Raw genomic sequence first — 13,236 nt, 5'->3', positions numbered from 1 at the left:
CAACGCTGCATCAACTGATATAATGAGGATGGACAATCGAGAGGCATCTGCAACTTGCCTCCCTCGCGTACGTAACTTATCACTTCGAGATTAGATTTTGTTGTAGAGTAAGGTTGCTCACCCAATGATGTAATCTCCCACATTAGTACTCCGAATGACCAAACATCGCTCTGAGAAGTAACTATTCCGTTCACTAGGGATTCCGGTGCCATCCAGCGAACAGGAAGCAGACCTTCTCCTTCCTAAAATAAAATTTTAACAAAGACAAATATCTTATTCTAATTATCCATTTTTGCAATAAGTATTTTTAAGCAAGAAACTAATATTTTGCATTATACATTTTGTTTACTAATATTTTGCATTATACATTATATACATATATATTGGAGAAATATATACAAAAATATATGCATAGTCTTCATTTTTCTTAAATTCTATATATATATATATATACATACATATATATATATATATTTGATTAATGATATATATAATATTATAAAAAGCTATAATAGAAAAACACTTTCAAAAAGTTTCATCTTTTTTTATTAATTAAATCTACCTTGCGGTAATAATCATTTCTGTAAATATCTCTAGCAAGTCCGAAATCACCGATTTTGACAATAGGATTCTCACGATCTCTCGCAGACACTAAACAATTTCGGCACGCGAGATCTCTATGCACAAAGCGCAGCTCTTCTAAATAGCAACAGCCGCGCGCAACATCTTCGCACATAGCGAGCAAGTCTTGTAGACGCAAAGCGTGTAAATCAGAAGGTTGTAATATTCGACACTCTCTCAAATATTTTAGCAGATCAGTTTCCATTAATTCCAACACGAGTAATGGAGAATCCTCGTCTAAGCAAACAGCTAATAATCTTAACACATGTTCGTGTCTGAAGTGACTCATAAGCTTAGCTTCTTGCAAGAATTTCTTTTTTTCTTCGACAGAAGCACACTTTTCTAACATTTTTATGGCAACGGATGTCTCTGATCCCGGTTCTGCTAAATCCTTGACATTCCCTTGATACACCTGCAAAATATTGAAAATTAATGTAACTTTTATTAAACAAGAAAAGATAATTTAATTTTATATAACATTATACATAAATATTTTGATTTATTTTCAATAATTCAACGATAAAAAATAAAGTGCATATGTATGTCTCATAAAAATTAATGTATTACTATTTCTTTTAAAAAGTTGATTTATATATCCGAAAAAATTGTATTCTCATCTTAAGTATATGCCACTTATCTTTATAATATCTTCCAATAAAATAAGCGCTAAAAAGATCCTCTTAATTTAGGAGAGAAAATCTCTAAAGAGATATTCTTTACATGCAAGAATATATACTTGATGAGATGTCTTTTTATCCGTGTATTATTAAAATTATTAATCGATATAACAAAAAACAGTCTTACAAATGGACATTTGTTACTTATTTCATGTATATTTAAATGTTACACATATAATTGAATATATGTTTTATGTGTTTGACATAGTTAAATACACATTTTTGCTTATTATGTTATTATTTTTAATATTAATTGTAAACTTATAAATTTATTAAAAATTTAAATAATTTTATTTTATTAATTTTTATTTTAAATTTATTATTAATTTATTATATTTATTTATTGCGGCGCTGAAGTTGCAAAAGAAATTTAAAATATATTCTCAATTTAAAAAATGGAAATATTCTTATCTATTAAGAGGATTTATTAATGCATTTCAAGAAAACATTTTTTTCGGTGTAAGATTTACTAAGAAATGTGTATTTCTCATTTCTACATCTAAACATTAATGACTTAAAATATGACGTTACGAAAAATTTACCAATCCGAATGCGCCGCTGTCAATGTGTTTCGTTAGTGTGATTTGCTCACGTTTGATTTTAGTCAGCATAAATTTATTTGGATTATATTGCAACGCAGGACTGTATAGCGCATTGAGCTGAACGTTTCCGATAGGTACCTCATGTAGAATCCTAGTCAAAACTTGCTCGTTATCTTCTTTGCGTTGTCGGTATACTGTTATATAAAGTTATAATATATTTAAATAATATTATGCATTGCAAATTTTAAATTTTGCTCTTTAAACAAATAAGTTAATGTTTTTTGAAAAATCTCTCCACTTATTACATTAATCATAAATTGTAATTTAAAAAATTTGTATTAAATATACTTACAACAATAAATAAAGTAGCAGATGCAGATTACAATAACGGTAGCAGCAAGGCTTAACAACAATGTTAGATTATATTGCGAAGCTCGAATTATCGAATCGTCACCTTTGTTACATACAAATATAGTTATAATTTTTTTGTCTTATTTGAATATTTCTACTTATAATTTTATCATTAAAAATATTTCATTCTTAAAATTCTGTAATTCATTTATATGTATGTAAAATAAACAGAGCATATTAAAATATCTACATATTATCATATTTGCTTACCATGTGTTTGAAAAATAAATCTTTCATCAGATGGCCATGTAAAGTTCTCGTATTCAGGATATGTCAGTATTAAACGAAACTTGTATAAAGTTGCCGGTAGCAAGTTTTCTATATAATACATTACTGTTTCATCATTATTCGTCTCAAAATTATCTGCGATTTGCCACTTTTGCATCACATCATTTATGTATTCCAGTACGTAGTGGATCGTCAGATTAACGCTAGGAATCCACGAAATATTCATATTGTTTTTGTTAACTTCGCTCAAAGTTATATTGTTCGGTTCCGAGTATGTGTACACGGTTGTGCTCAAACTGTCATTATAGAGATTGGTGTAGTTGGCTGGATACACACGTATATATACAAAGTATTTCTGTTCTGGCAGCAACGATTGGATTATTGTAAAAAATTTGTTGTCTACTTTATTATTAATAAATGTCTTTTCTATCGGTTGCGTACTGTTCCACGAGTTAATTGTTTCCCAATATACTCTATAAGTTGCTGGCGCACAGTTCTGTTTTGGTGGCATCCAATAAACTGCCGCTATAGTTGGCGTCAGAACCTGAACCGTTACATTTTCCGGTGCATTGAGCTTGCTCACGTTAGTTTTCAATATTACTTCCGAGCTGAATTGCAGGTTCGTCGATAATTGATCAGAGTAAAAATTGCTCACAGCTAGCTTCAGCTTGTATTTTGTAAACGGTGTTAAATTCTGAATTTCATAATGCCGCTCGTATGTCTGCATATAGAATTCATCGAACTTGTTACTAAGGTTATTATTCAAACAGCTTACGTAGATGATATATTTAGGAGTTGGTATGTTGTTTTTGCATTTGTGCTTGCGAGTCGATTCGGTCGTATAAAATTTAAAAACAATACTGTTCGCTGTTATTTTTATTATTGTAATATTATAAATTTTTTCATCAGATATAAGGCATTCCTTCCGAGGATATGGTTGTAAGAAGGATGATTTACCAAACGATATTATGGGAGAAAAGTCATCCGTGCTTTTTATTATTTGCACGTGTTTAGATGCGTTTTTTTCACTGTCGACAAGTGCATACTTCTTTTTAAAAATATAAAGATAAAAATCTGATGTATATCCATAACGTCCACTTAAATAAATGTTTGTTTTATCAATTAAAAAATATGGCACAAAGTTTGTGCCAATTTCAGCGATTGAAATTGAATTGCATTTATTTATTTTAATGTTCGCCACAAATAATTCGTGTTTATCCAGCCAGTATATTATTGGCTCCTCTGTATTTGTGATGTCAAGCTTCATTCGATAATAAATTTCTAATAATGATACATTGTATGAACAAAAGGTCAAATCGGATTTTAAAAAAGATTGCACATTTCTTCCGTCAAGATCCGATTTCATTATTACAACCTGCATATCTGATAACACTTCTATCCAATAGAAAAATCTGGAAAATATATATATTATTATATATGTCTATTATAAAACATAATTTTAAACGTGAAGTTAAAAAAATAATAAGCTTAAGTTATTACAATTTTATGATAATTTATGATTTTATGATTCTTTATATCTTTATTACAAAATCATAGTATATTACAGCAAAATTAGAAAATACTATAAATTCTTAACTGAAAGACACATAAGTGTTAATTTTTTTAGTGAATAAAAGGTAGCGTACCCTATAGATGGCTGTGTAGTTAAATAAGCAAGCCTTTTCTCTCTGCTCAAGATCTTATCATATTTGACTATGCCATTTTGCCACATTGTTAAGTCCAGCTTTATAATGGTGGATTTCCTGGATTTCGCTGACAATGAGATGTCATATTCCATCCAATATAGATTTCTTCCTATCCAATCGATGCAGAGAGAGTTTGCATATTTTTTTAATCTAGTTATTTTCGTAATATTATTTTTATTCATATCCCATATCATTAAATCTTGTATAGACCCATACTCATTATTGGTCTCCTGGATCCAATAAATTTTATGTTCTGCTACAGAATAAGTCACTTCTACTGCAATAATATTGATATTAAAAGTAAAGAGATTGACGTAGGTTCTTGAATCCAGATCCCATATTGCAATGGTATTATTCACTGTAATCAATAATTGAGGTATCGGATTTTCGTGCGTCGTTGATACGTTCATTAAATCCGTATAAGGACCAGCACCAGCTTTAGTATGCGCTCGTACTCGATAATAGTACGTTGTATTAGGTTTTAGATTATGTTCTGTGCATTCCATTGTAGTTAAAATAGTTTTGTCGTCAAAGATTTGAATTTTTGTTTAGGTTCTCGATGAACCAACATTGCACTGAATATCCTTGTATCACTTTGTTTTCATGTTTAGGTTGATTCCACCTGTAAGATAAAATTTAGCCTTTTCATATTTAATAAATTTTTAACAGAATCAATATTTTTATATGTCTATGTTAAATTTTAGAGAAAAAAAGGATATAGACTGTAAACTTTGATTCTTCACCTGAATGTCACAGAAATGTTGAATTTTTCATTTAGAAATCCATTGAACTCTACGAATGCTCTTGGCTCGCTCGGAATTATTCCTAGAGATTTTAAGATTGTACATATTAATATGTTTAAGTTGATTATCTCGGTAAATTAAAAAAAAAAAATAATAATATAACGTGCAATGAAAATAAAGAAAAAAGAGAAAAATAAACATATGTTACAAAATTAACACCGTAAGTTTTTAAAATAATGAAATAACATAAAACCTCTGTGTATGTGTGTATGTGTTTCAAGACTTATGTTAGAAAAGTAATTGCTAAGTTATAATCGAAAAACCTTCCAATAAAGTGCCAAACCCTTTTCTAAAATTTCCTATTTCTTCACAAGTCAGTAGTATATTATTTGCGACAGATTTAAAACAAACAAAAAAATAATGAAATTGATGGTGTTATCTAAATTCTGCTTTATTTTACATACAGTTTATACATTTTCTTCTCTCTTTTCGAAAATAAATTTTATATTATCTTTGTTATTAGAAAATAGTTTGATATTTTTTTAAATTTAATTTTTACTCTCTTAAATTTACATTATACTTACAACTTTTAAATTTTTTGTAAATTTTTTATTAACGTTCTATATATTCATTGCATCTTACCAAAAGATTCTGGGTTCATGGACATATTTGCAAATGTAACTTCATCGACTTCATCGACTTCATTTCTTATAGTCACGCTCTCAGAATAATTCTGATCCGGCTGGAGATTTTGTAAAATGAGATGATTGTTGTTTTTGGGCACTGGAATATCCTGAATAAAATATAACATATAAAAAAAATAAGTAAGGCAACTAGGCCAGAAATTCCACGGTATCTTTAATGATAAATAAAATAGTCGTATATATAAAAATATATATAAATAAGATTTTGATAAAAAATAACATATATATGTCGAAATAACTAAAATGAACATAACATTTTTTGTTTTTAATAATATTACCTTGATATTTTTATTTATAATTCCATTTCTCATTTATAATGTGTTAAATATTATGTAATTTCATTTTAAAAATATTTATTCCTATTATTTTTCAACATATTTTCTTGCGAAATATCAAACATTATTCTTATATTAAAAAGAATGTCACGCAGAATAGGCAGAATAAGGATTATTTAATAAGAATTAATAATCGTTTTTTTTTTAATAAATGATATATGAAAATGTTACTCTTTTCGATTCCTGAAGCTATTTTGCTGATAGTTATAGCTAATGATTAGTTTTTTTGCAATCGTTAGTTTTAACTTTTCAAAATAAACGAGGTTACTTTTTAATAATCCGTCAGTTATGTTTAAAATTTCAATAATAACGTTTGTATTTCAAGAATAAAAATGTTTAAAATATTCTCTTTTATGTGTATGTGTGTGATTATAAAAATGATATAAATTTTTGTACTTAAAATCTTGTCGAAATTCTTTTTGATTATGGTTATATCTTTTAATCCAAACAAATTCTGGAAAACCCGATACCAAAAACTTTCGATTGACATTGCTACGATATATGAGAATATATATGGCTATATAAATGGATATACTACGAATATTATATACATACATCAATAAATTTAAACGCGGGTAGCTGGTTATTGCTGTTACGTATATTGTTTATTTAACTATTGGCCTTATAAAGTTAATTAATACAATTTGAATTTTATTATACCAATATAGTCGACATTTCTTTATATGTATATAGGACAAATGCAACTATCCTTGATACATCAAAATGACGCTGACACTTTGAATTAATTTAGTTATATAAGAATTAATTTACAAGTCTTATTATATCATTAAATAATTATAATTATTTAATAAAGTAAATTAGTTTTTATTACAAATTGATGAGAAATCACATGAAACACAATTCAAGTGTCATATATATATATATATGTGTGTGTGTGTGTGTGTGTGTGTGTGTGTGTGTGTGTGTGTGTGTGTTTATGTATGTATGTATGTATCAAAATAGTGAAAAATTAACAGAACATCTCGTTAATATTAATAATTATTATTCTTAAAAATAGCAATAGAAACACAAACATAATACAGTCAAATTTTAATATTTCGTCTTAATGAAGTTTAACTTTGTACTATATTATACATCCATTTATAAACAAAATAAAATTTTCAAGCTTTATACATCCTTTCTCATTGCATCGTACTTTTTAGTTTCATGTGTAGTTTTATTTTATTATACAATTTGTAATATTATATTATATTACACATGTGTGAGTTTGAGTTACTCAAATAAACTGCACAATTACTTGTAATAACATTTAATTGTTTTTTAATAAACAAAAAAATTTCTTACTTGCGTAAAAAGATTGTCCGGGACGGTATGATTCTTTGTCAAAATGGCGATAGCTGCTTTCACCATCATAAAACTTTTCAATAAAACGCATAATCTCATCTTAAACATAATAATCTCTTCCTTCGGTGAATGTTGGCGATCAATTTTTAGTCACCAGTATTCTTTTTCTTTTTATTCTATGGATTATTCAGATTTGATCTAATCGACTCGATACTTTATTATGAGCTCGATGAATTCTTTAGAATCTAGTTTGCGAATCGCGTTACTGTCTTCCAATATTACATTTTAATATATCTTTTTATAATCAATCACAATATATATATCTTAGATCATATGAAGGAATTTTTAGTAAATAGTAATTTTTATAATTTTTCGATGGGAACCAATAACAGCACGAAGCAACACGTATTCACTTGATTGTATCGAAGATAATAATATATTTTTGTTGTAATTTCTTTTAATATTTCGTAAAAAGATAATCAATAAAAATGTAAACGAACAATTTATAACCAATCCGAAAATTATAGAATTATAGGTTTTCTGTCACTTTCACCACTATTCTAGCATCAAATATTATCCACGTTGATATTTGTCATATTTTTTGTTTCACTAAAAATATAAAAAATTATGATTACTATTTTTATGCATATTGTATACTAAGCATGTTTTTCGAATCCACTATTTGTGCATATTGATGTGTGATGTTTATATGACAGTATATTATTTGAATCAAATAACGCGCAACATTGTCCTTTTTCGTGGCAATCGCAATCGTAACTGACTCCCCAGACTAGACCGATCTTATCATGCTTTATTTGCTGCCCTCTCTTTATGATTCATTTCTCTCAGCTTGATCGATGATACTCAGTGTTTCTTCCAACAGTTACTTATTCCAACAGTTTTCACGAATAATAATATTCTATATATATATATATATATATATATATATATATATATATATATATGTATATCCTATATGAGGCGCATTTTTAAAGTAAGATCCGGTTTGAAATAAGAAAAGATCTTGACATATAAATTTAATTCATTATAATCAAAAATTTCTAGCTTACTTTATTGCAATAAATTTTGTGTTCTGCTATCGAACAAGCGAATTCAAACATCGTATTAAAATAATGATTAAAGAGATTAACGTAGGTTCTTAAATGCAGATCCCATTTGAATACTTTTATGCAATACAATCAATAATTAAGGTAATGGATTTTCGTGCGTCGTTGATATGTTCATTAAATCCGTATAAACGTCTTAAATAGCTGATTTTGTGTCAAAAAATATTAATGAAACGTTAGTTTGTTAATTAAATGTTAAAATAATAATATATTAAGAATATTAAGATAGTAATATTTTGTAAAATAATAATATATATTTTTTTTCATTCGATCGCTTTTCTACTTGAAAATTTTGAAAAATTGCGAAATTTAATTACGCTTATATTATTGTTTTTGATACAATCGAATATACTACACTCGTTACATTGTACATTGAGTTTAATCGAAGAAAATATACTATATAGTTTTATAGCTTGATTATATAAATCATTATAATCGATCTTGAAATAGTTTTATCAACTAAGAGTTTTATTAAGTAAGAGAAAACTCAAAATTTATCGAGATACATGGAGGAACATCAATTCGATTAGTGGTATTTAAATCATTGTGAAGATTACATGGAACATTGGTCATAGTCGAGAATCGTATGAAAGCCGATCGAGTATAAAAATATCTACAAGAAGAGAAAATTGTTATGTTAGAAACGTTACAAACATTATGTGTTTTACTAAAACTGTTAACGCAAACGAGAATGACCATAACGTTTTCGTCAAGGAAATCTAGGGATTCTGGAGGATCTTTGAAACTTCGGTCCAAGAAGTTACGAAGAAAAGTATTCTCGTATACTCTAATTTATATACTTTACACAAATAAAACATTTTTTTCATGGAGAAAATTGAATGTTATATATTGCAGATAATACACTATTTGTGTAATTAAAACTATATAATACGTAAAACAAAAGAGAGTTTCAATTAAATAAAAATGTATATAAAGTTTATTAATTTTACATCACACATTCAAAAATCAATGTTATGTAATCAAATTAAAACTTAAAATTAAATTTAATTCAGACGATATATTAAAATTATTAAACAATATGTATTATTATAATATAATTGTTAGATTTAAAAGAAAGAATTTAAAAAATTAATGATTTCATTCATTTCATTTTTTTTTTGTTACTTAATAAGTTTGTGATACATTTACATAAATTGTTTGTAATATCTAAAACATTTTTATTTCTCAAGATATGTTTAAATTTACTAATTTTTATTTAAAACTTGCACGGTAATTTATTTTTCATTTAACGAAATTTATATAGAAAATCAGAAAGTTAAAATAATTCGCATGCTCAACGGCTACTAAACATCGAAGTGAAAGATTGGTGCAGTTGAACTTCGAATTGGGGACAATTAATCAATCTATGAATAATATGCGCAATAAGCTGTCACTTTTGCTATATGTGAGAATTTATATACACTATTTATCACTTAATGTATATATATATAGGTATATATATATGTTATATATATGTGTTATATATGTATGTACATATTTTTATCAGTCATAAATCAAAAGTTTATAGCATTATGCTATCCAGAAAATTCGTTTGCATTAAAAAATATTTCATAAGATGTTTTTAAATACAGGAATTTATAAAATTTTTATGATCATGAAGAAAATGATAATAAAAATATATATATCTTATATATATGTTAAAATATAAACATTATAGAAATTTTAGTGATAACAAACGCACTCGTGAAAAAGAAAGTCAAGTTAAGATAGAGTTACTTATTAGAAGAAATTAATTAATTAATTTGAAACTAATATAAAAACTGAATAATGAGACAAAAATTCTTTCAACAATCGAAGAAAGTCAAGCCATGATTTGTTTACTCCCATGATTTATTTACTAAGAAAAATAGTTTTTACTTAAAGAAAAAATAGAGAAAAAAATGCCTTACCTATTTAAAGTTTTAAATAAACATGCAATGCCATAATGAGATAAGTTGGAATCGTTTTTCAAGAAGTCATTTGATTCTTCTCTGAGATAACATCTATGCAACTAGCGAATTTACGGAGTACCGAATTCTCTACCACTTTCTAATAAAGCATTGACTTGGCCTAATTAAAAAACGTTTGTCATTTTCGTGCTATGATACTGAATTAATATAATAGAAAATAAAACTTTAATCTCCAAATTGATATACTTTTTCTTTATCATTCGGTAAATTCTTTAAAGCTAATTTACGAATAGCAAGTTATATCTTTCTCTTACGTAATAAGATTTCCCTTTGTGACAGATCAGGATGCATCTGCATTCGAGCAGTTATACAACTTCTAGTAAATATATAGTTTATTACGCATCTTTGAAAAATAAATATAAATTATGAAATGACAATGACCAATTCACATACTGATATATATATATATATATACATATATATATATATATATATATATATATATATATGTATATATATATATATATATCAGTATGTGAATTGGTCATTGTCATTTCATAATTTATATTTATTTTTCAAAGATGCGTAATAAACTATATATTTACTAGAAGTTGTATAACTGCTCGAATGCAGATGCATCCTGATCTGTCACAAAGGGAAATCTTATTACGTAAGAGAAAGATATAACTTGCTATTCGTAAATTAGCTTTAAAGAATTTACCGAATGATAAAGAAAAAGTATATCAATTTGGAGATTAAAGTTTTATTTTCTATTATACGTTATATATATATATATATATATATATATATATATATATATAAACGTATAATACTGACAGTATAATTTCAAATATCTCATAGATGTAAAACTCAACGTTTCTTCTTAACATACACATATACAAACAATTAATTAATTGCCGGCTATATAATAATCATTGATGCGTCGGATCCAGTATTGCGTCTTCTGTGTGGCTTCTTAAAGCTATAATATTGTTCAGACAAAATTTAAAGTTTGGTCTGTCATTTGCTGCACTCCAGCAACGCTGCATTAGTTGATATGACGAGGATGGACAGTTGAGAGGCATCTGCAATCTGCCTCCCGCGCGTACATAATCCATCACTTCGAAATTAGTTCTGGTAGAGTAAGGTTGTTCACCTAACGATGTAATCTCCCACATTAGTACACCGAATGACCAAACATCGCTATAAGAAGTAAATATTCCGTTCACTAGGGATTCCTGTGCCATCCAACGAACAGGAAGCAGATCTTCTCCTTCCTAAAATATAATTTCAATAAAGTTAAATCTTCTATTCTAATTATCAATTTTTTAAATAAGTATTCTTAAGCAAAAAACGTTTACTAATATTTTGCATTATACATTATATACATATATATTGGAGAAATATATATAAAAATATATACATGGTCTTCATTTTTCTTAAATTCAATTTGACTTAAAGATATACAATAATATTTTAAAGACGCAACAATAGAAAAATACTTCCAAATAGTTTTATCTGTTTTAATTAATTATATCTACCTTGCGGTAATAGTCATCCCTGTAAATATCTCTGGCAAGTCCGAAATCACCGATTTTGACGATACGATTCTCGCGATCTCTCGCAGACACTAAGCAATTTCGGCACGCGAGATCTCTATGCACAAAACGCAGCTCTTCCAAATAACAACAGCCTCGCGCAACATCTTCGCAAATGGCGAGCAAGTCGTGTAGACGCAAAGCGTGTAAATCAGAAGGTTGGAATATTCGACACTCTCTCAAATATTGTTGCAGATCACTTTCCATTAATTCCAACACGAGTAATGGAAAATCCTCGTCTAAGCAGACAGCTAACAGTCTTAACACATTTTCATGTCTAAAGTGATTCATAAGCCTAGCCTCTTGAAAGAATTTCTTTCTTTCTTCCATGGAAGCACACTTTCCCAACATTTTTATGGCAACGGATGTCTCTGATTTCGGTTTTTCTAAATCCTTGACGTTCCCTTTAAACACCTGCGAAATGTTGAAAATTAATGTAACTTATATTAAAAAAAAAAGATAATTTAAATTCATATAACATTAAACATATATATATTTCGTTTTATTTCAAGTAATTCAACGAAATAGAATAAAATGCATATGCATGTCTAATAAAAATTATTGTATTACTATCTCTTTTAAATCGTTTTTACTCAAATAAACTGCACTATTACTTGTAATAACATTTAATTGTTTTTTAATGAAGCGAAAAAAATCTCTTACCTGCGTGAAAAGGTTGTGCGGAACGGTATGATTCTTTGTCAAAATTGCGATAGCTGCTTTCACCAGCATTAAACTTTTCAATAAAACGCATAATCTCATCTTAAACATAATAATATCTTTCTTTGGTGAATGTTGGCGCTCAATTTTTAATCACCAGTATTGTATTTTTTTTATTCTATGGATGATTCAGATTTGATCTAATTGACTCGATACTTTATTATGTGCTTGATGGAATTCTTTAGAATCTAGTTTGCGAATCGCGTTATTGTCTTCCAATATTACATTTTAATATATCTTTTTATGATTAATCACAATATTCTAGTAAATAGTAATTTTTATAATTTTTCAATGGGAACCAATAACAAAAATAAATACGAAGCGACACGTATTCACTTGATTCTATCGAAAATAATAATATATCTTTGTTGTAATTTCTTTTAATATTTCGTAAAAAGATAATCAATAAAAATATAATCGAACAATTTATAAGCAATCCGAAAATTATAGAATTATTAATTTTCTGTCACTTTCACCGCTATTTACCCATACGGCACAGGACCTTGCAGCAATATTGCAGCAATATTGCAATCTTCCATATTGCAATGCAATATTGCAGCAACATTATTGAAATATAAATATGGAACGTTGCTGCAATAATGCGATAAT

At 27.3% G+C, this 13,236-nt stretch overlaps 3 protein-coding genes across 3 annotated transcripts; all 3 read right to left on the bottom strand.

Annotated features, from left to right (window-relative positions):
• Positions 1–15: 15 nt before the first annotated feature.
• On the bottom strand, positions 16–2,838 carry LOC145948786 (proto-oncogene tyrosine-protein kinase ROS-like; the record flags this gene model as incomplete). The annotated part of the gene is made up of 5 exons (XM_083058362.1): positions 2,462–2,838; positions 2,193–2,294; positions 1,841–2,034; positions 563–1,033; positions 16–242 (listed from the first exon to the last, which is right to left on the bottom strand). Coding segments are annotated over exons 1-5 (1,238 nt in total), but the record flags the coding sequence as incomplete, so codon positions are not given.
• Positions 2,839–4,659: 1,821 nt separating this feature from the next.
• Positions 4,660–7,908, bottom strand: LOC145948784 (uncharacterized). The gene is made up of 4 exons (XM_083058360.1): positions 7,273–7,908; positions 5,571–5,721; positions 4,929–5,010; positions 4,660–4,807 (listed from the first exon to the last, which is right to left on the bottom strand). The coding sequence occupies exons 1-4, from the start codon at positions 7,378–7,380 to the stop codon at positions 4,714–4,716; spliced, it is 435 nt and encodes a 144-aa protein (XP_082914486.1). The 5' UTR covers positions 7,381–7,908; the 3' UTR covers positions 4,660–4,713.
• Positions 7,909–11,233: 3,325 nt separating this feature from the next.
• On the bottom strand, positions 11,234–12,373 carry LOC145948785 (leukocyte tyrosine kinase receptor-like). The gene is made up of 2 exons (XM_083058361.1): positions 11,851–12,373; positions 11,234–11,586 (listed from the first exon to the last, which is right to left on the bottom strand). Exons 1-2 carry the CDS (start codon positions 12,256–12,258, stop codon positions 11,242–11,244), a joined length of 753 nt encoding a protein of 250 aa, XP_082914487.1. The 5' UTR covers positions 12,259–12,373; the 3' UTR covers positions 11,234–11,241.
• Between the last annotated feature and the right edge of the window lie 863 nt (positions 12,374–13,236).

The sequence above is a fragment of the Prenolepis imparis genome, unplaced genomic scaffold (assembly GCF_030444845.1).
Source record: "Prenolepis imparis isolate NDT839.2.m4 unplaced genomic scaffold, iyPreImpa1.0 SCAF_703, whole genome shotgun sequence".
Classification (NCBI taxonomy): Eukaryota; Metazoa; Arthropoda; class Insecta; order Hymenoptera; family Formicidae; genus Prenolepis; species Prenolepis imparis.
The sequence above is the reverse complement of the archived record's forward strand: the minus strand, read 5'-3'. Positions and strand labels throughout refer to the sequence as shown.